This window comes from Muscardinus avellanarius (assembly GCF_963383645.1).
Source record: "Muscardinus avellanarius genome assembly, chromosome: 3".
NCBI lineage: Eukaryota > Metazoa > Chordata > Mammalia > Rodentia > Gliridae > Muscardinus > Muscardinus avellanarius.
In genome coordinates, this window is record NC_137788.1 from 166,829,991 (window position 1) to 166,852,264 (window position 22,274).

The following is a 22,274-nucleotide window of genomic DNA, read 5'->3' on the forward strand; positions in this document are numbered from 1 at the left end:
TACCTCCAGGTGTGCAGAGCAGATCAATAGGAAGTACTTAGATACCAGGAAAGGAAAAGATCACCATCACCGCGGAGGAGGGACTCAGAGGTCTGTGGGGAAGGGACTGGCCAGGCCTGAGGTCCTGTGTGGGCCAGAGGCCGGGAGCGTGGGAAACGGAGGCAGGCTGCGCTCGGCACAGAATGGTGTGAACACTGGGAAGGTGCTGACGAAGGGTTAGAGGAGGATGGGCCAATATTCTATCAAGGAGCAGGAGGGACTGAACCCAGGGCATTCGGCCTGAAAGATACGCTCCATCCTCCTTTAGTTGTTACTTTGAAACACGATCTCACTCCGTTGCTGAAACTGACCTCGAGCCTGCGATCCTCCTGTTTTCACTTCCCAGGGACTGGGATCACAGGTGTGCACCACTGTATCCAGCCACATTTATATTTTGTATTTTAATATCGATCCTTTTGGTGGCAGGACATAGGATGGTTTGTAGAGAGATGACTGACCGTGAACCTGCAAGCTTGGAATTATGACCTAGAGTAGACTGAGCTAAGGTGGGGAGAGCACAAGAGTGGTACCGCCCTCAGAACTGCTGAGAGGAGAAGAGGACTTGAAGGTGGCTTCTGGCTTTCTGCCTTGACGAGGGAGAAGAGATCTGGATGGAAATCAGCTATCCGTGAGGAGTGAGGGAGGGGAAGACTGGATGACAGTTCAGTTCCCAAAACGACAACTTCCAGATGCTGGAAGGCTGAGTCCAGCGGACTGAAGGGTAGAGCAGTCCACTGGGAACGAAGTGGAGAGGCAAAAGCTCAGCAGGAGAAGGTCTAGAAAACAAAGTAACAGAGGTATTTTAGAATAAAACGCATGTGGCACTAACCACACACCCATCCTCAGTCCCCAAGAGAAAGTTCTGGCATCTCTCATAACATCCACATCGTTCCCAACCCTGGCCTGGCCTTTCTTAGCAGGAGGTAAAAAAATGTCATAAAATTATTTCTCTTTGTTTCTAGAATGGCACAGCCTTTGAAGTAGAAGATAAACATAAAAATATAAAATAAAATATAGAGGGCAAAGTTGGTAACCTGCAATTCACATGAGGACAATCTATAAGTAAAAGTTATACAAGCTCATGTGTGATACGATGGCTCTGTTACGGGGGAATCTTTCAATGCCTCTGAATCTGTTTGCAGCTAACATCTCACCCTTGATTTTAATCATGAAGATACAGATGAACTCTAGCAATAGTTCAAATCACGCTCTGACATGGAATAGATATGTATTTCTTTCCCCTCTATCAGCCGTGTTCGTTTTGTGTCCTTTACAGTTACTTTTTGTTTTGCCTTGCAAAATCATGAATAATGTAAAACTTCAGTTTAGGAACGCCACCATTTTTACACATTTTTATTGGTGCATTGTATTCTCCCATCATGATGTAGCTCATAGTAACGACGACAGATATACACACAGCATTGGTGGGCTCCTTCCCGCTCCCTCCCTCCCCCTCCCCTTCCCCGTACGTGCCTCGGGGATTGAGTGGCGTTCTCACACATGTACGCAACATGATAGAATTGTTTCCTTCGTCCACTCTCTCTCCCCTTACTCTCCCTTACTTGACCCCCTCACTGCACCGGGGATTCTCCTCCATTACCTCGTCCCTCCTGCATCCCGATAACTCTACAGCTTCTGCACATGAGATAAATCACAGGGCCCTTCTCTTCCTAAGGAACTCCAGCATTTCCCAATCCCGTCATCTTTAAACAAGTCACTCACTTTGCAAAACAGAATGTAAGTTAGCTCCTTGAGCTGTCCTTTAACCCCTGAAAGTTGCCTTACTGTTGACAGTATCTCGTTACAGGTGATTACGTTGTCATGACCATCTACTTTGAACTGAGTAGAAGAATGGGGTACTTCACCATTCAGACGTACATTCCCTGCATCCTGACTGTGGTTTTATCCTGGGTGTCATTTTGGATCAAAAAAGATGCTACACCAGCAAGAACAGCATTAGGTAAGATTAAGAAAAATACTTCTACCATTTTGTGTTATTTTGATAGACATATTCATAGTTCTTCAATTTAAGAGACTTACCTCAAAGTGAATGATCGAAGTTTGGAGCTATTTCAATCATTCTTAGAATTTTTTTAAGAGTGTACAAATTAGGTTCTTTTCTGGCAATGGAATTTCATGTGTGCTACTTAAACTAAGATGGATTAATAATTCAGCATAAATCAGTTATATTGTCTAATACTAAGCCTTAAGTTTAATTTAAAAAAAAAAAACAGGTAGGTTCAGCCGGGCGTGGTGGCGCACGCTTGTAATCCCCGCGCTTGGGAGGTGGAGACAGGAGGATTGCGCAGGTTCGAAGCCAGCCGCGCTGGCTTAAGAGACCCTGTTTCTAAATAAAAATATAAAATAGGTCTGGAAGCATAGCCCAGAGGTAGAAGGGCTTCCAGGAACCCCAGTACCACCAATAATAATAATAATAATAATAATAATAATAATAATAATAATAATAAAAAGGTAGGTTCATTTTGGGAGCTACCCTCAAAAGTCTCATTAATTCAGTGCACAAAAGCAAAACTTGCCACAGATCTTTAGGACAGAAGACACAATCTTTGTAAAAAAAAAAAAATAGCCTCTTAGTAAAAGACTCTTAGGTATTTGGCAGCAAACAAACAAAAAACATCATTCTTTTTAGATGTTATCCACACATTTTGCGATGAGTTTTCTTGTGGTCTCAAAACTGCTCTTAATTAGACAGGAGAATACAGTAAGTTTAGGATTATTCAATATTTTATATCAGTTCTATAAAACAATTTTTCCTAACTTTTGATGTCTGATATACAAAAACAGGCAATCAGACTGAATAGACAGGTTGTTTTCCCATAATAGCCCCTTCAGAAAAGAGGGAGCTTCCCCAATTTGGGAAACCCCAAAGTTTCTTGTGTTTCATTGTGCTCTTGCTGAGGTTATTATTATTTATTAGTTGATAACGAAGTACTATTTCCTTGTGGTTAGTTAGCCTGGAATATCCTCTTTCAATATTAATTTTGCATTATTACAGAAAATGCATAATAGAATAGGTAAGTCAGCAGACGAAGACATCATCCCAAGTTTAGTGGCTCCCGCTGTCACAGCTGTGAGCAGCAGGTGTCATCTCAGTTGGTCCCCCTCAGCTACGGTCTTGCTCCTTGTGGCCCATCTATGGTCCAGAATTTTTTTATTGACTTGAATTTTGGTATTGGGGATTAAACCCAGGGGCATTCTCCCTCTGAGCTATACTCCAACCCTTTTTACTTTTTATATTTTGAAACAGGGTCTCTCTAGGTTGTTACGAGTCTCACTAAGTTTCTGAGGCTGTTCTTGAACCTGCAATCCTCCTGTCTTAGCCTCCCAAGTACTGGGATTGAAGGTATCTACCACCAGGCCCAGCTGGTCCAAAAATAGTAGGTAGAAAATCAGAAAAATAAGCAATTCGTACGTTTTGAATTTCACACCGCTCTGAGTCTCATGCTGAGGTCTTGCGGCCCAGGTCCCACCCACTGGCTGGTGACTCCAAGCTCGGTCCAGCACATTCACGCTGTACACCCTGCTCACCCACTCATCACCGGGGCCTAGAAAAATCAAGATGGAAGGCTAAAGATGGCTGGGGTAACCCACAGGGAGGCAAGAAGGGGAAAAGGATGAAAGAGCAACATGAATTAACAGAAACACAACATTAACTGCGGTGGTCCAGGTGTGGGGACACGGAGCTGTAATCCCAGTGCTCGGGAGGCTGAGATGGGAGGACCATCAGTTCGACGACAGCCTCAGCACCATACTGAGAATCTCAGCAACTTAGTGAGACCCCCCTGTTCAAAATAAAAAAAATAAAAACAAAATCAGGCTGGGTGTGGCTCAGAGTGGAATGCCAGCCTCAGGGCTCCGGCGTAACATAAGTAGGTTCACTGAATCCTCACGAGTGCTTCTTCACCTGACTTAGGATAGCCACGAGTCCTTCAGTAAGCAGATGCTTAGGAAGCTGTAGGACCCTCAAACCTTGGGGTGTCGCTGCACCGTAGACAGACACAAGCTCTGGGGCAGCAGCAGTGTGGATGGACCTCAAGGGCACTGAAGAGGAGGAGGATGGGACCTACCACCCCGAATGCTCTCTCTTTAAATGAAGAGGCTTCCTTCTGACTCGAGTTAGATGTGAGCATTTGTGCTCGGTCACCTCTGAGGCCAGGAAGAGAGCTGCAGTGGGTCCCGTGAGCCCAGTATGACTGCGTTAATCGTGCTGGAATCGGCTAGAATCGGCCGTGACTCCCTTCCCAAAGTCCTCTGTGTCCACCGCCTGGAGGGGGTCGGTCCTCCAAGAGAGCCCTCCTTTGCAGAGTTCCTCGGATCCCTACGCTAGATAGAAATCCCCATCCAAACATTTTCATTCTTATCAGCATTGTACAGTTTTGCTTTTGTTGGGGGCAGGGGCGGAGGGTCGACAGACAGGTGCCACTAACCGCCCCTGGCATGCAGGCCAGGCATGAGAATGGTGAGCAGAGCCTAGCGGCATGGAAACAGAACCAAATCTCTGCACCTCCTCTCCTCGGGTACGATGTGGTCCCCATGTTTGAAGTCCAGTGAGACTCCGAGAGCTGTTCTCAGACACCCACTTCTGGCATTAATATAGAACTTTTCTTTTTACATGAAGTATTACAGTGTTCCCACCCATGCCAAGGAGGGCCAGGCATTCCATTTTTACTATACTTTTGAAATAAGATTCAAAGACGGTGCCTCCCTGTGGGGAATGCAGAGAAGGCCAGGACAAGGAGTTCAGGCCAAGGCCCTTTACTGGCCACGCTGTCCAGGATGGCACTCTGGACTCATTCCGGAGCGGCCCCGGGGACCTGCCTTGAGTGGAGCAGGCAGGGGCTGAGGAGCTTGAGGCCACAGTGCAGGTGGAAGCCACGCTCTCCACCTGTCGTGGTGCAACCTCTGCCGGCATGCAATGCTGCGCCGACTCCCAGGCGCCTGTGACCCAGGTCCATGACACCAGCCCAACCTGCCCAATAGCCCTGCAGGGCCCAGCGCCCAGGGAGCCCATCCAGGGACAGTCAGCCGCAGCCGCCTCTTCATGTCCAATGTCTCCCCTCCTTTTCTACATCCATTTCCCTTCTAAATATTCACCCACGTATGCCTTCTTTTCAATCATTTCTGTAGCCTCTGATTAAAACTTCGCCCACCCATGTAAAATAGTCAAAGTCAAACCACTAAGCTCAGCTCAGTGGTACACACTTGTGATCCCAGTACTTGCAAAGCTGAAACAGGATCACAGATTCATGGCTAGCCTCGGCAAGTCTGTAAGAGCCTGTTTCAAAGGTAGAAGGCCCCTGAGTTCAATCCCCAGTAACACACATACACACACACACACACACACACACACACACACACACACGTAAGCCAATGAGCCGGGTGCAGTGGTACCTGCATCCCAGTACTTAGGAGGCTGAGACAGAGGGTCATGGGTTAGAAGCCAGCCTCAGCAACTTAGTGAGACCCTATTTCAAAATAAAATGATGATAAAACCGGGCTTGGGGCGTAGTTCAGAGGTAGAACGCCCCTTGGATTGTAATCCCCCACACTCTCATAAACAGTGAAATCAATATTGGGTATTATCCACTAACCAGTCCCTGCAGAGCAAACCCTCAGTGAAATGCCTGAGATGCCCTGCTGTGTGCTGGGTGTCAGGAGCTGTGTGGAGACAGACATGTAAAGGCAGTTCTCTGTGATGATGTGAAGGGGCGGGCAGCGCTCAGGGACAGCACAGACGGCAGGTGTCCCGTTGGCGACTCTGGAGCACTGTCAGGGAACACAGCCGGAGTGGTGAGGAGGGTAGAGTAGACACCGGGGTGGGCTGCGGGGGAGACGGGCTCCTCTGGCAGAAGAAAAATGGAAGCCGTGGACTCACACGGAGGCCAAGAGAGCTGCAAACCACCATAGCCAAAAATAGTTAGAAGGCCACGTGTCCATCAATACGGGAACTACTGAACAAAGCAAGTTCATGTGAAGTCAGGCGCATGCGCCCTTCCATGTACAGTGGACTTGTGTCCCAAGAAACCCATCATAGTTAAAAATATAAACCTAAGATGCGTGTGAATCAGCCTGACCTGCTGCTCGGCCTCGCTTAGCAACACGGTGCTGTGAAGTCAGGGGTGCTTCCTCTGGGACCGGCTTAGCTACCGTGAGCACAAGCCAGGGAAAAGACCCACGCCATGGCACACTTTCTACCATGCATACAGCTTTCAGGCCATCGCAAAGGAGAAAAATCTTAAGTCGAACCATCCTAAGTCAGGGGTTGTCTGGTTATCAATGTTATGGTAAACAGCGTTATGTGAAATCTTGCTTACAAGTTGTATAGACATTAAAATTAAAAGTAACATTATAGTCAGGCATGGTGGTGCAGGCCCACACTTCCAGAACTTGGGGGGCTGAGACAAGAGGATTGCAGGTTCAAGGTCAGCCTCAGAAACTTAGCAAGACTCTGTTTCAAAATTAAAAATACAATAGGGCTAGGGTGTAGCTCAGAGGTAGAATGCCCCTGGGTTCCATCCCTAGTAACTAACACACCTGTACACACACACACACAATGCACGTGTAACATTACTTGAAGTATACCCAGTCTAAAAGATCCCTATAAGGGCAGGCGTCACGCCGGCGTGGGGGCTGCGAGTGTGTGGGCTGGTGTGCACGGTGCCCTCACCCCTCTATGGCTGTCCCGTGCAGGCATCACCACGGTGCTCACCATGACCACGCTCAGCACCATAGCCAGGAAGTCGCTGCCGCGAGTCTCCTACGTGACGGCCATGGACCTCTTTGTGACCGTGTGCTTCTTGTTTGTCTTCGCCGCACTGATGGAGTACGCCACCCTCAACTACTACTCGAGCTGCAGAAAACCGGCCACCACGAAGAAGAAAACATCCGTGAGTGGCAAATAGCAAGGATGTCCCGGGAGGTAGAAGGGTCGTTTGAGATATACGTGCGTTTGAATGCAGCTGAAGCAGGGCAAGTGGGGCATGCCTGCAATTGCAGCACAGGGGAGGCTCAGACAGGAGGCTCGCAGGCTTGAGGCCAGCCTCAGCGACTTAGCAAGACTGCATTTCAGAAATAAAAAAGAAAAATTAAAGGGCTTGGGGCATGGTTCAGAGGTCAAATGAACCTGTGGGTTTCATCCCCATTACAAGCATTTTTAAAAATACAGTTGTATTGGGAGGCAGAGACAGGAGGATTGCACAGGTTCAAAGCCAGCCATGCTGGCTTAAGATACCCTGTTTCAAAATAAAAATATATAAAAAATAGGTCTGGAAGTGTATCCCGGAGGTAGAAGGGCTTCCAGGAACCCCAGTACCACAAAGAAAAAAACAAACAAACAAACAAACAGTTGTATTCCTAAGGCTCTTAAAAAACACAATACAAATAGCTAACTCAATAAGATTTTTAAAAACCTGGAGAAGAATTCTGGAGAGGCGGATGGGACCCTCAGCGTGACCGGATCTGTGTAGACACATGAAGGCTACTCTTAACAGTACCCTGGCATGCCGACAGCCGTCACAGTCTAGTGATCACTGTTTCTTCTTTCCTTGTAGTTATTGCATCCAGACTCCTCACGGTGGATTCACGAGCGAATAAGCCTCCAGACCCCTTCTGTATGTATAACTTTACAGGTGCCACTATTTCTGACAACTTTTACTAAATTAAGCTTGCGTTTGAAAGAGGCATCCCTGTTTGTGTAGACATGTATTAAGAGCAGTACACGGTGCACAGAACACTAGCTTTTTTATCTTATGCTGGAGGCTGCACCGGGGCATTCTACTTCTGAACTCTCATCCCAGCCCTTTTTACATTTTTCTAAATTGCTGAAAGGCTTGCTAAGTTGCTGCAGCTGGCCTCAAACCTATGATCCTCCTGTCTCAGCTCCCCCCTTCCAAGTACTGGTAATACAGGTATGCACCACTACACTGGATCGCACAGTACTACTTTTGAAAAATTCAATTTAGAGCTGGGCGTGGTGGCGCACACTTGCAATCCCTGTGCTTGGGAGGCCGAGACAGGAGGATCGTGCAGGTGCAAAGCCAGCCTCAGCTACTTAGTGAGACCCTGTTTCCAAATAAAGTATAAAATAGGTCTGGGAATATAGACCAGAGGTAGACAAGTCCCTGGGTTCCACCCCCAGTATCACACACAGAAAAACTCAGTTTAGAACATTTGCAAAACAGCGTAGTAGAAAATTAACCATAACCTTTCTATTAGTATATTGTTTTATTACTGTATTATACAATATTATTATACAATATCTATTATTTTATTATACATACTTCTGACTTTTTGTATGCATTTAAATAATATATATTCATGCATTATGCAAAAACTAAATGATGACCTATATACAATTCCATGGCCTCTCTGGCAACTCAAAAGTGTATTCTTAGGTTTCTGTGTCATAAATATATAATAGGATTTTTTTTTTTTTTTTTTGGTGGTACTGGGATTCCTGGAAGCCCTTCTACCTCCGGGCTACACTCCCAGACCTACTTTATATATTCATTTGGAAACGGGGTCTCTTAAGCCAGCAAGGCTGGCTCTGAACCAGCGCGATCCTCCTGTCTCCGCCTCCCAAGCGCAGGGATTACAAGCTGCGCCACCACGCCCGGCGTTTTATAGGATCATTTTAACACTGAGTCATGTGCTCCTCATGAGGTGCAGGCAGCCCTTCTGGATACCCAGCTTAGGCACGCTTGCGCACTTCTCTGCTCTGATGATCGACTTAGTTATAAGTTCCTGGGCTCGGTGGGTTGCGAGGTCTTTCCCAGGTGGCCTCTCGCCAGCCCCGCGGGCTGTTCCGGACACCCCTCTCGAGAGCTCGTTCACATTTGGTGTGAAAACCAAGCAGAAAACCACGCTTGCCAACTCCTATCGTTGTTGGCATTTTATTTTTAAGTTTAATATTTTTACTTGTTTGCTTTTTATTTGCATTTCTGCTTTTAATGTGCTGATTTCTTAGTCTTTGGGCTGTTATTATATTCAAGTAGCAAGCCGCCAGTTATGTCTGTTATTATTCTGCATATTGTATTTACGGAATAACCGTAACTGATAGAGCGGCACACAGAGCTGTTAGGGACGTCAACCTGCTGCTGTCGCGTGCGCTTTCTAGCTCTGTGTGTTTTAACACACTTCGTTGTTACATCACAACTATGTATCATAACGGGTTCAGAGTGACCCGAACCTCCCTGCACACAGGACCCGTGTGTTCCCTCCAGATCTCAACCTTCTCCCCTCCCCGTGCACGGGTGGGAGGGTCCTGGTGACTTCATCTGTGACGATGGCAGTGCTCGCACCATGCCCTTCACCATGCCCTTCACCATGCCCTTCAGAGTCTCCCTCACCTCTCTTCCCCAGAACCCCACGATCTCCTGGTCTCTCTCCTCATTCATCTGAAGGCCTTCGTGTTTCCCAATCTCGCTCTAGCCTCCACATAGGAGAGAAAACGTATGGCCCTTCACTTTCTGTGACCAGCTAATGCCACTTGGCATACAAGCCTCCAGGTTCACCCACTCTCCTGCAAATGACATCACTGTGTTCTTCCCTAGGGCTGAGTAGAGTCCCATGGCGTCGTATACCACACTGTCCTCGTCTGTTGTCTGTGGATGGACACCTAGATGGGTCGCACGCTTGCCTATTGTGAATTGCGCTGCTATGACCATGGGTACACATGGAGCGCCATAATGTTCTGACTTCAGCTCCTTAGGAAGGCTGCCTCGGGGTGGAGGAGCTGGCTCATAGGCGGCTCCATTCCCAGCTCCTGAGGCCCTCCACACTGTCTCCACAGCAGCTTCTCGAGTCTGCGGTCCCCCGGCAGTCACGAGTTCCTGTCCCCACAGCCTCACCCACGTGTCTACTGATTGCCACTCTAACTGGAGTCCCGCCCTGTCCTTTGGATTTGCATTTCTCTGGTTGCTAAATATGTCAAAAATTTTTCATATACTTTTTGGCCATGTGTAGTCCTTCTTTTGAGAAGTACCTATTCAGTTAAACTGCTCCTTTTTTCAGTTTTTGTAGTGCTAAGGGTGTTTACATATTCTAGATATTAGTCCTCTGTCAGAGGAGTAGCTGGTGAAGGTAGTCTCCACTCTGTGGGCTCTCTCCAGTCTCTCCAGTCTCTTGATTGTTTCCTTTGCGTACAGAGCTTTTTAATTTAATGTCATCCCACTTTGTGATTCTCATTTTTATTTCCTGGGCTTCATGTGGGGTTTATTTCTGCTTTTGTTGGCAACATCACTGCTGTCTTTTCTTGTGGAGTGTGTGTGTGTGTGTGTGTGTGTGTGTGTGTGTGTGTGTGTGTGTATAGGGGGTGCTGGGGACTGAACCCAGGGTAATTCTACCTCTAAGCCACAACGCCAACCCTATTTTTTTTTTTAACTTTAAAACAGGGCTTCAGTACATTAGCACACTGGCAATACTGAGATTACAGATGTGTGCCGCCATGCCCAGCTCTTGGGCTTTTCCCATGTATCATCTGAGTCTCATGTTAGTGTATTGTTTAAAGTAAGAACATGGCTTTAAAGAAAATATAAGAAATGTATATTAAAATCACAGATATGAACGAGCATTTTTATCCTATAACAAATTTTATATGTAATTGGACTTTTATCTCTTTCCACATCAATACCCTAGTTTCACTGAATATTTACATCCCCTGCATATAGGTGGCTTCCTGTTAACTGGCACCTTATATTTATGTAGTGTATTTTGGTCTGTTTTTACAAAGGGACTGTGTTATCTAAACTCCACACGGATGTGTCGTGGTAGTCCTGACAGGAGGTTGGGGGGAAGCCACTCTGACAGCCGCTGGAAACCAGCACCTGCCTCCACGTAGCATCCTGACACAGGGCTGGACCCATGGTCAGACACAGCCAGGACCAACAACCCGAGGGGCTCGGAGAGCACATTTCCACCCACGGCCCGGGGACTGGGAGTAGAGACAAAGAAATACTCACAAATTTGGTATAGAAATGATACTGCCAAAAGAAAGAAAATCCCTGAACACGGAGAAAAATATATGTCCATGGAGGGAAAGTTTAATGACCCTGAAGAAAGGAAAAAGAAAGGAACACAATTCACAGACAGACAGAGGGCATCGGCTGAGGCGGCAAGACACAGCGGAGAAGCCCACGCCACAGCCGAGAACGAAGGGCGATTTTCAGCTTCGGATGACCGTCATTTCACCTCTTACTCCGCTTTATTGCCAACAAGATAGAGGAGAAATGAGCAGCCTCCCTTGGGGGAGGGACACGAGGCAGGCTCCACAGCAGGCCCACCGGGGCCCAGGGAGGCCTTTCCCTCTGCTCCGGGCCTTGGTTTCCTCACCTGCCAGGTGCCAGGCTGCTGTGCTTGCACTGTCCACAGTCCACGCAGGCAGAGGAGGAGGGAGTCTGTGACCCGGCCCGGCCAAGGGTGACCGTGGGGAAGCTGTCACTAGAATCCTATCCCGACCATAGTTTGAAATGCCCTTGGCAGACGAGGGGATGCAGGGAAAGAAGCCTCACAGGGACGGAGGTGTGGCTTTGGCTCTCCAGGGCTTCTGACATTCTAAGTTTTATTCCAATCTTGTGAAACGGAATCCATTTCTTTTTGTGTGTGTGAGTGTGTGTGGTACTGGGGTTCCTGGAAGCCCTTCTACCTCCGGGCTACACTCCCAGACCTATTTTTTTATTTTTATTTGGAAACAGGGTCTCTTAAGCCAGCGCGGCTGGCTTTGAACCTGTGCCATCCTCCTGTCTCCGCCTCCCAAGCGCGGGGATTACAAGCATGCGCCATCATGCTCGGCAAGAATCCATTTCTTTTTAAGTCACTAAGCTATCATGACATACACCTGTCTTGAATATTGTGTAGATTCTTTACTAGGATTCAGTGACCATAAATTACTAGTTCTCTAGAGGGAGGGATGGAGTTGTCTCGCACCCCCAGATACCTTGCCGCTGCTTTGCCTGCAACCTCCCAAAGGCACCGTTAGGTCTCTGGTGAGCTGCCCCTGCAGAGCCTTCTGGTGCCCGCATGAGTCAGCCTCTTTCCGGGGGCTGCCCTGCCAGCTCTTGGCTGGCTTTTCCTGTATTCCTGAAGCTCACAGCTCATCCTTGTAGTAAAGGGGCTGCAGTGCACATGGGTTGAAGAAATGTGTGGATGGTTCTCCAGCTGAGAATTCTCAAAGTCCACAGAAGTGGGAAGTTCTCTAGTGCAATTCTCGCTCCACACCTTTAACCCCAGGACCTGGGAGCCTGAGACAGGTTCAAGGCCAGCACAGGGTAACTTATCAAGGCCTTCTGCAACTTAATGGGACCCTGTTTTTTGTTTTGATTTTTTTTTTTGTGTGTGTGGTACTGGGGTTCCTGGAAACCCTTCTACCTCCAGGCTACACTCCCAGACCTATTTTATATTTTTATTTGGAAACAGGGTCTTTTAAGCCACTGTGGCTAGCTTTGAACATGTGTGATCCTCCTGTCTCCATCTCCCAAGCAAGAGGATTACAAACATGTGCCACCACGCCCGGCCTTGAGACCCAGTTTTGTTTGTTTGTTTGTTTGGTTGGTTGGTTGGTTGGTTGGTTGGTTGGTTTGGTGGTACTAGGATTCCTGGAAGCCCTTCTACCTCTGTGCTATACTCCCAGACCTATTTTTACATTTTTATTTGGAAAATGGGTCTCCTAAGCCAGCGTGCGCGGATGGCTTCAAATCTGCATGATCCTCCTGTCTCTGCCTCCCAAGCGCGGGAATTACAAGCGTGCACCACCATGCCCGCTTGAGACCCTGTTTTGAAATTAAAAAATAAAATAGGAGGACACAGCAGCAGCGCCATACTTCCGGCGGCAGCAGCGAATACATCAGACGGCTCCAGACCAGCGCACTCAACAAGCCAACAGGCTCCAGAGAGGAGGGGTGGACAGTAAGCTGAAGTGAGCAGCTGCTAAACAGCCAGGAGTAATTCAGTAGTTTTTTGGGTGCAAGGAGCATCTAAAGCTCCCAGAGGCTGGGCTCAAAACACCCTGCAGGGACTCAGAGTGGAGCTCAAACCCAGAGAAGAAATACTTCAGCCTCACGGCTGATGCATGGCAGCGGCGCCATATTGCCAGCGGCAGCGGCGAGTTCACTGAGTCCACTACAGCTCCATCAGCACACTCAACAACCATAAGTCAAATTCCGGCCCCTAGAAGAGAAATCCCAGTACTGCACTCCCAGGGACTTGCGCAGATAGTCTACCTGGGTCAGAGATTTTTGCAGACCAACCCAGTGGGGGAGTGGCGGTGGCAGAGATATCACACCATAGTCACAGCTCCCCATGGGAGAACAACCACCCTGCACCCCCATGGTCCAAAGCAGCCTGAATTGACTCCCTGGGTCTGAGACTTTGCGATACAAGCCAGTAAAGGAGTAGTGGTGACTGAGATACCACAGACTCGAGATCCAGAGCACCTTAAGTGAAGTCGTAGTGACCCAGGGAAGAACCCAGAGAAGGCACAAACTTCCAAAATCATGGGAAAGAGGAATAACAATGGAGCAATGAATGCCCACAACCCCACAACATCAGAACCTGATAACACAGAAATTCAGAGATCTCTAGAAGATCAAATCAGGAATATAGCTCTAGAAATAATAGAGGACTTTCGAAAAGAATTCAGAGAGAGTCTAAAAGAGATAAAGAGTGCAATCATTGAAGTAAAGGCCCCAATTCAAAGTGTAAACAACTGATTAGACCACATGGAGAATAGACTCTCACTCTTAGAAGATGATCACTCCAAAAATGAATGCATAGTTTCTAATTTAGAAAAAAAAATCTGACAGCAGGAAGTTGACATTGAAGAAATATGGGCCCATCTTAAAAGAGCTAACCTAAGAATAATTGGAATAGAGGAGGGAAAAGAAAGTGAAACCAAAGGGATCAATAATCTCTTCAAGGAAGTGATAGCAGAAAATTTTCCAAACAGAGCAAGAGGTCGATACACAGGTCCAGGAAACTTATAGAACTCCCTTTAGACAGGATCAGAAAAGAGGATCTCCATGCCACATAATTGTCAAAATGACCAATGTGGAAGCCAAGCAGAGAATCTTAAAGGCAACAAAAACAAAAGGCCAAGTGACAATCAGAGGCAAACCAATTAGAATCACTCCAGACTTCCCAAACCAAGTCATGAAAGCCAGAAGGGTATGGAGTAAAATATTCCAAACTCTGAAAGAAAACAACTTCCAGACAAAAATTCCTACCCAGCAAAACTATCTATCAAATTAGATGAGGAAATAAGAAGGCTTCCATGACAAACAGAAACTGAAGGAATTTATGTCTTCAAAACCAGCGCTAGAGAAAATACTCAAGGAGATTAACTATAAAGAAGAAATAGGTAATACATGCCAGAACCAAAGAAACAAGATTTCCCATCCAGCAGACAACTAAGCAAAGAAGAATAAACAGTATCTCAAACAGAAATAAGATCTTAACATGTTAGGAATTAAAAATTATCTCTCTATAATCACACTGAATGTAAATGGCTTCAACTCCCCAATGAAAAGACATAAAGTGGCAAAATGGATTAAAAACCAGAATCCATCCATCTGCTGCTTACAAAAAAACACCTTACAAGTAAAGATAGGAACAAACTCAAGGTAAAGGGCTGGATCAAGGTAATCCATGCTAATGGAACTCGAAGACAAGCAGGAGTAGCAACTATGATATCAGACAAGTTAGACTTCAAACCCAAACTTATTAGAAGAGACAAAGAAGGTCATATTTTACTGGTGAAAGGAATGATCCAGCAAGAGGAAATAACAATAATCAACATCTATGCCCCAAACATAGGTGCAGCTACTTTCATAAATCAAACTCTTTGTGACATGAAGTCACACATAAATCCCAACACAATAATACTGGGAGACTTCAACACACCTCTCACAATACTAGACCAATCTTCCAGACAAAGGGTCAGTAAAGATGCCTCAGAATTAAAGAACACCATTAACCAAATGAACTTGTTGGACACATATAGAATATTTCACCAAACACAGCAGAGTTTACATTTTTCTCAGCTGCTCATGGAAACTTCTCCAAAATAGATCACATCCTGGGACACAAATGAGCACTAGCAAATTTTAAAAATGTTACATACTTCCCTGTGTCATTTCAGACCATACTGGAATAAAACTAGAAATGAACTCTAAGAAGACCCAGAAAAACAACATAAACATGTGGAGACTGAACACCACACTTCTGAATGAAGAATGGGTCATAGAAGATGTAAGAGGTGAAATCAAGAAATTTCTAGAATCAAATGAAAATAAAGATACAACATATTAAAACCTCTGGGACACTTTGAAGACAGTATTAAGAGGAAAATTTATAGCACTGAGTGCTCACATAAGAAATACAGAAAATCTTCAAGTAAATAATCTAACGACATACCTCAAAGCCCTTGAAAAGCAGGAAAAATTGTACCCCAAAGCCAGTAGAAGACAGGAAATTATTAAAATCAGAGCAGAAATTAACAAAATAGAGAATTAAAAAACAATACAGAAAATAAATGAAACCAAAAGCTGGTTTCTTGAAAAAATTAACAAGATAGATAAACCACTAGCCAACCTAAGAAAAAGAGATAATCAACCCAAATTATGAAGATAAGGGATGAAAAAGGAGAAATTTCTACTGACAGTGTAGAAATCCAGAGAAATATCAAAAACTACTTTGAAAAACTATACTCCAACAAAATGGAAAATCTGGAGGAAATTGACAACTTCCTAGAAAAATACAACCTTCCTAAACTGAGTCAAGAAGATATAGAACACTTAAACTAACCAATAACAATCAAAGAGATTGAAACAGCAATAAAGAGCTTACATCAAAGAAAAGCCCAGGACCAGATGGTTTCCCACGTGAATTCTAACTCCAATACTCCTTAAACTATTTCATGAAATAGAAAAAACAAGGACTCTCCCAATACATTCTATGAAGCCGACATCACACTAATACCCAAACCGAATAAAGACAGTTCAAGGAAGGAAAACTAAAGGCCTATATCTCTGATGAACTTGGATGCAAAACTATTAAACAAAATACTCACAACATGCATTCAAAACCACATCAAGGAAATCATACACCATGACCAGGTATGGTTCATCCCAGGGATGCAAGGCTGGTTCAACATATGAAAATCAATGTATGTAATTCACCGTATAAACAAAATCAAGGACAAAAATCACATGATCATTTCAATAGATGATGAAAAGGCATTTGATAAAATTCAACATCCATTTATGATTAAAAAAAAACACTGCAGAGAATTGGAATAGAAGGACATGTCTCAACATTATTAAGGCAATCTACAATTTGCCCACAGCCAACATCATATTAAATCAGGAAAAACTTCAAGAATTCCCCTCTAAAAACAGGAATGAGACAAGGATGTGCATTATCACCACTTCTCTTCAATATAGTAATAGAGACTCTAGCCAGAGCAATAAGGCAAGATAAGGAAATCAGAGGAGTACAAATAGGAAAAGAAGAACTCAAACTTTCACTTTTTGCAGATGACATGATACTATATTTAGAAAACCCAACAAACTTAACCAAAAGGTTTATAGATCTGATCAACAAATTCAGCAACGTATCTGAATACAAAATCAATCTTAAAAAACCAGAAGCTTTCCTGTACACCAACCATAAATCCACTGAAAAAGGAATTCAGAAAACACTTCCACTCAGGATCTCCCACAAAAAATAAAATACTTAGGAATAAACTTGACCAAGGATGTAAAAGATTTCTACAAAGAAAATTATAAAACACTTAAAAAAGAAATTGAAGATCTTAGAAGATGGAGGGATCTTCCATGTTCATGGATTGGCAGAATAAATATCATTAAAATGGCCATCCTTCCAAAAGTGATCTACAGGTTTAACGCAATGCTCATTAAACTACCAAGATCATTCCTCACAGGCATAGAAAAATCAGTCTTTAAATTTATCTGGAATAACAAAAATCCCAGAATACCCAAGGTAGTTCTCAGCAACAAAAACCATGCAGGAAGAATCACAATACCTGATTTTAAACTATACTACAAAGCCATTGTAATAAAAACAGCATGGTACTGGCACAAAAACAGATACATAGACCAATGGAGCAGAAGAGAAGACCCAGAAACAAGTCCACACACTTTCAGCCAATTAATTTTTGACAAAGGGGCCAAAAACATACACTGGAAAAAAAGCCTGTTCAACAAATGGTGTTGGCAAAACTGGTTAACCATATGCAGAAAATTGGAAATTAATCCCACTTTCTCACCCTATACAAAAGTCAATTCAAGATGGATCAAAGACTTAAACCAGAGACCTTGAGGCTCCTTGAAGAGGGCATAGGTCCAACACTGCAACACATAGGCACAGATAAACACTTTCTCAACAAGACCCAAAGGCACAACAAATTAAAAGGAGAATCAATACGTGGGATTGCATGAAACTGAAGAGCTTCTGTTCAGCAAAGGAAAGTATCAAGAACCTCAATCGAGAGCCAACAGAATGGGAGAAAATTTTTGCCACCTACACCATCAATAGAGGACTAATATCTAGAATATACAGAGAACTCAAGAAAGTCAACACTAAGAAAACAAAGCATCCAATAACAAAATGGGCAAGTGAACTAAATAGACACTTCACAAAAGAAGAAATTCAAATGGCCAATAAATGCATGAAAAAATGCTCAACATCACTGGCAATCAGAGAGATGCAAATCAAAACTACCCTGAGATTTCAACCAACTCCAACTAGAATGTCAGTCATTCAAAATACAAACAATAGATGCTGGCGAGGATGTGGAGAAGTGGTAATTCTAAAACATTGTTGGTGGGATTGCAAATTAGTGCAACCACTTTGGAAAACAGTATGGAGAATCCTCAGAAGAATGGGAAGAAATCTACCATTTGATCCAGAAATACCACTTCTGGGTATCTACCCAAAAGATAGGAAGCCAAACTACCAAACTAATGCATGTGTATCTATGTTCATAGCTGCACAATTCACCATAGCCAAACTATGGAACCAGCCAAGATGTCCATCAACAGATGAATGGATTACAAAACTGTGGAATATGTACACAATGGAATTTTACTCAGCCATCAAAAAAACTCAATTACATTATTTTCAGGGAAATGGATGTAACTGGAGGACATTATGCTAAGTGAGCTTAGTCAGTCACAAAAAATAAGAAAGAAGATGCTTTCCCTAATATGTGAGAGTTAGGGAGAAATGGGTCGTAGGAGGAACTCTTGAAAGAGGAAATTCTATAGAGGAGCAAACAAGACAACCTAAAGGAGGAGAAAGGAGGGGGAAGAGGAAAATCTCTAAAACACAAAATGTACTTAAACATATCGAAGTCAATCACTAAGCCAAGCAAAGGAAGGATGGACAGGGAGGGAATGGGGTGAGAATTGGGTCGGGGTTAAATCAGTGATGTGTACATGTATGTACACACAAGTTTTTTACCCCAACATGATGTATGAATATATGCACCAATAAAAAAATAAATATAATAAAATAGATATGGGAGTGAAACTTAGAGTTAGAATGCCTCTGGGTTCAATCCCTAGTTAAAAAAAAAAAAACAGCAGATTCCTCCAATGCAGCAGGTACCACCATGTCCTGCTGAGGAATCTACATCTTTTTGACCAGCTCCACTTGGAAAAAATCTGCTTTTATTTGATAATTGCATTAGAATCTTCTCACTTTTGTGTGCTTTGAGAGTTCTCAGCCAGAGTCATCTGTGCATTTCTTCAACCAGTAGGAGGGAGCAGGGTGAGGCTTCAGCCAGGTGGAAACAAGTGCATGATAGCTTCTCACATGTCACAGAGATGGACGGCCAGGACTGGTAGGAGCACTTGGTCCAGGGCATCTTGCATGAGGTTCGCTGTCTCTGTCTCTGTGTCTCTGTCTCTCTCTGTGTCTCTGTCTCTCTCTCTCTCTCTCTCTCTCTCTTACACACACACACACACACACACACACACACACACACACACACACACCGCTTCTTAGCTTCGAGTTTGCTGCTCTGTAAGGCCAAAGGTAGTGATTTCTCTCCCCTCGCGGTTTAGGACTCCACACAGGTATGAACCAGCCAATGGAAGTGAGACCCCAAAGTAGGAGGCATATGGCGTCATGGTCCTTGGAATCAGAGCTACTGGTAAAACAGTGAGGGATCCTCATAAGGCTCTAGCAAGTCATGAATGGCTTCCTTTTCAGCACTGTGCTAACACCGAGCCAAGAACTACCCAGCCAGTCATCTCAGAAACAGGCGTCTGTATCCACCTCTCACTCGATAGCAGATTCCAGGGCTGTGTCCACATTCCTGTCTCAGTCTATCCAGCACAAAGGAAACTAAAGCCAACAGCAAATACGCTGCCCAGCTCTCTTCCATTGTCTAGTCAAACCTGGACATGAATCTTCTTCGTGGACCTCGTAGTGCCCAGTCCAGTCCAGAGTCACGTGGAAGAGCTTGGGTCGGTGGGAAGGGTTGGCAGCTGTGTGGAGCCCCCGCTCCAGGTGAGGGACGGCTCATCTCACCAAGGAGTGGACGGGAAGTCCTTCTCCCTCACCTGCCAAGTACCAACTTTTCCCAATCAGGAAGAGAGCTTACCAAGCACAAAACACCCCAGCCTCCCACACTGAAAGCTTGACTTTTACTGAATTGCATGTGATGAGGTTCACTACAATTGGATATCATTTCTCTACTGCATAGTTTTGACTCTGCATTAAATAGAAAAAATACAGATTTTACCCTTCTATTCTTTAGTGTCTGTACTGTTACAAATTTGAGGGGAAAACGGAATATGCACATGTTTACTACAAATCAATGAAAAGAAGGCAGGATAGAGACTTGAAATGGAGATACCTTCGAAAAGAGGTTCATTTTCCTTCACCTATAGCCTCAGAAATACCCATTTGGAAATGGTAATGTAGGTTTTCTCATATTAGAGTTGCAGAGATGGACGGACTGGATGCTGTCCGTGCTGGGGAAGTTGTGGATCCCTTCGTCCCTGTTACCTAGCAGGGCTGTGATGCAGACCTACTGTATGAGCCCTGGGCTGTTTCATTGCACGTCACCATGACGCTTGTTCCCTTCTTGTTGCCTGCAGAACTACTCCCTCCTGGATATGAGGCCGCCACCTCCTGCGATGATCACATTGAACAATTCGGTGTACTGGCAGGAATTGGAAGACACCTGTGTCTATGAGTGTCTGGATGGCAAAGACTGTCAGAGCTTCTTCTGCTGCTACGAGGAGTGTAAATCGGGATCATGGAGGAAGGGGCGGATTCACATAGATGTCTCAGAGCTGGACTCCTACTCCCGGGTCTTTTTCCCGACGTCGTTCCTGCTCTTTAACCTGGTCTACTGGGTTGGATACCTGTACCTTTAACCTGGTCTACTGGGTTGGATGCCTGTATCTTTAACCTGGTCTACTGGGTTGGATACCTGTATCTTTAACCTGGTCTACTGGGTTGGATGCCTGTATCTTTAAGTGCCGCCGGATGGAGGAGTGGAGGAGGAAGAGCACGTGGTTCGGTCTTTACCTCCGTCCTCCCCAGCCTAGTAGTGACCAAATGGGAGTAGCAAGGAGGAACGCTGCTCAGCTTGTCACTGTTATCAATCCCCTTTCAGCCACACAGGAAGAATACAACAAATACTCCTAATATATGTATTTTGAGTGCACACACTCACGCACGCACGCACACGCACACACACACTCAGAAATTGAACTCTAAAGTGATATTCTTGCTAACCTTATTGAATCTGTAGCTTGGATGGTTGTGAGGAGGGGAAGCAGCTGCCGACGGCTCTGGCAACAAGATCTGTAAAACTCCTAAGTAGCATCCGAGAGGCTGCCCCGGGCCCCTCCCCATAGGCACCCTTGCTTCGTGGCCCTAGGCACTAGAGCCGGGTGTATGGAATCCCTCCATGGACTCGCTGGTGCTGGCCTCGCCCTGAGCTGGAGTGCCAGCCACGGGGAGTCTGACCCTCCTCTCTCTGTGGCCTCCTTTCTCTGGTACCAGTGCCACTAGCTAATCTCCCTGATGTCCTCACCATAAGAGGAGTGCACACACACCTGATGTCCTCACCATAAGAGGAGTGCACACACACCTGATGTCCTCACCATAAGGGGAGTGCACACACACCTGATGTCCTCACCGTAAGAGGAGTGCACACACACTGCCCACAAGTGTCTATCAAAGCAAAAACTGAGGTTTTCAAAAGTCTCATGCTGCTGAAGTCAAACATGTTGGGTATGTCTGATCAGAGAAGGTTATTACTTTATTCCAAACTTCTGACAGGCAACAGGGATTGAACTTTGGGTTCTTGAACTTGTTCAGCTTGAGTGCAACAACATTTCTCCTTTAGAGCTGTTTTACTAAACAAGGCTCAAACATAGATTTTTTGTGTCACGTGTGTGGTGGGCTCAGTAATTGTCTTCACCTTGCAAAGAAAGAGACAGTCTTTGTTTGAAAAGCATATTTCAGAGTGTGAAAGAAATGTAGATAAGATTTCAAAAATTTTTATCTAATATTAACTTTCAAATTGAACTAAAGTTAGATGCAAAAATGGGAAATGGCTATCATCAATGATATATTTTGATGAGCAACAATTATTTTGTACTTTGAAATTTGGACACATAGCAAAATCCCAAAGAAAATATCCCTGCCCCTAAATCAGTACTCTTTTGATATTTTTTATAACACAAAACCAATTTGCTTCTTGATATTAGTTCTTTGTTATAACTGGATGTCAGTAAGGACTTCTTACCACTCTTTTGAAGCATCTCTCCATCAATCAGGAAAAATCCGAGCACTTAGTTAAAATGCCTTAGCATTATTAGACTTTTAGTATCAGAAGCTTAATGCTTCTCATCTTTCTCAGATACACAAAAGAACTGAATTCTTTTCATTTTTAATTATCTACTGTGCATACTGCTATTGCTAACAAAAAAGTGAAACATGATGTAGAGAAAGTATATAAAATATTGATTTCACACAATTCATTGGATGTATGCCACAAGGAGGTCGGGAGTATAAGAGAGCAGATACAGTGACATTAGATGTGTCTGTTTACCTGCCTAACATCGCTGAATATCAAGTGAAGGCAGAGACACGGGTCCATGGCCACCTAGTCATCAAGGGTCATGTCTACGTGGTGTCAGATATTCAAACCCTTTATCTTTCTTCCTGTCGACACT

At 44.7% G+C, this 22,274-nt stretch overlaps 1 protein-coding gene across 2 annotated transcripts in view; it reads left to right on the top strand.

Moving 5' to 3' along the window:
• The window catches only part of GABRG3 (gamma-aminobutyric acid type A receptor subunit gamma3), a gene marked incomplete at both ends in the record, with an annotated part of 582,744 nt that extends 562,282 nt beyond the window's left edge, over positions 1-20,462 (top strand). Inside the window, 4 exons of one of the 2 annotated variants that reach the window (XM_080693035.1) lie at positions 1,847-1,999; positions 6,751-6,947; positions 7,611-7,688; positions 20,181-20,462. In XM_080693035.1, the coding sequence (XP_080549161.1) occupies positions 1,847-1,999; positions 6,751-6,947; positions 7,611-7,688; positions 20,181-20,462 (710 nt within the window). The remainder of the gene's footprint in view (positions 1-1,846; positions 2,000-6,750; positions 6,948-7,610; positions 7,689-20,180) is intronic. The other variant, XM_080693036.1, reaches the window with a different exon arrangement.
• Positions 20,463-22,274: the final 1,812 nt, after the last annotated feature.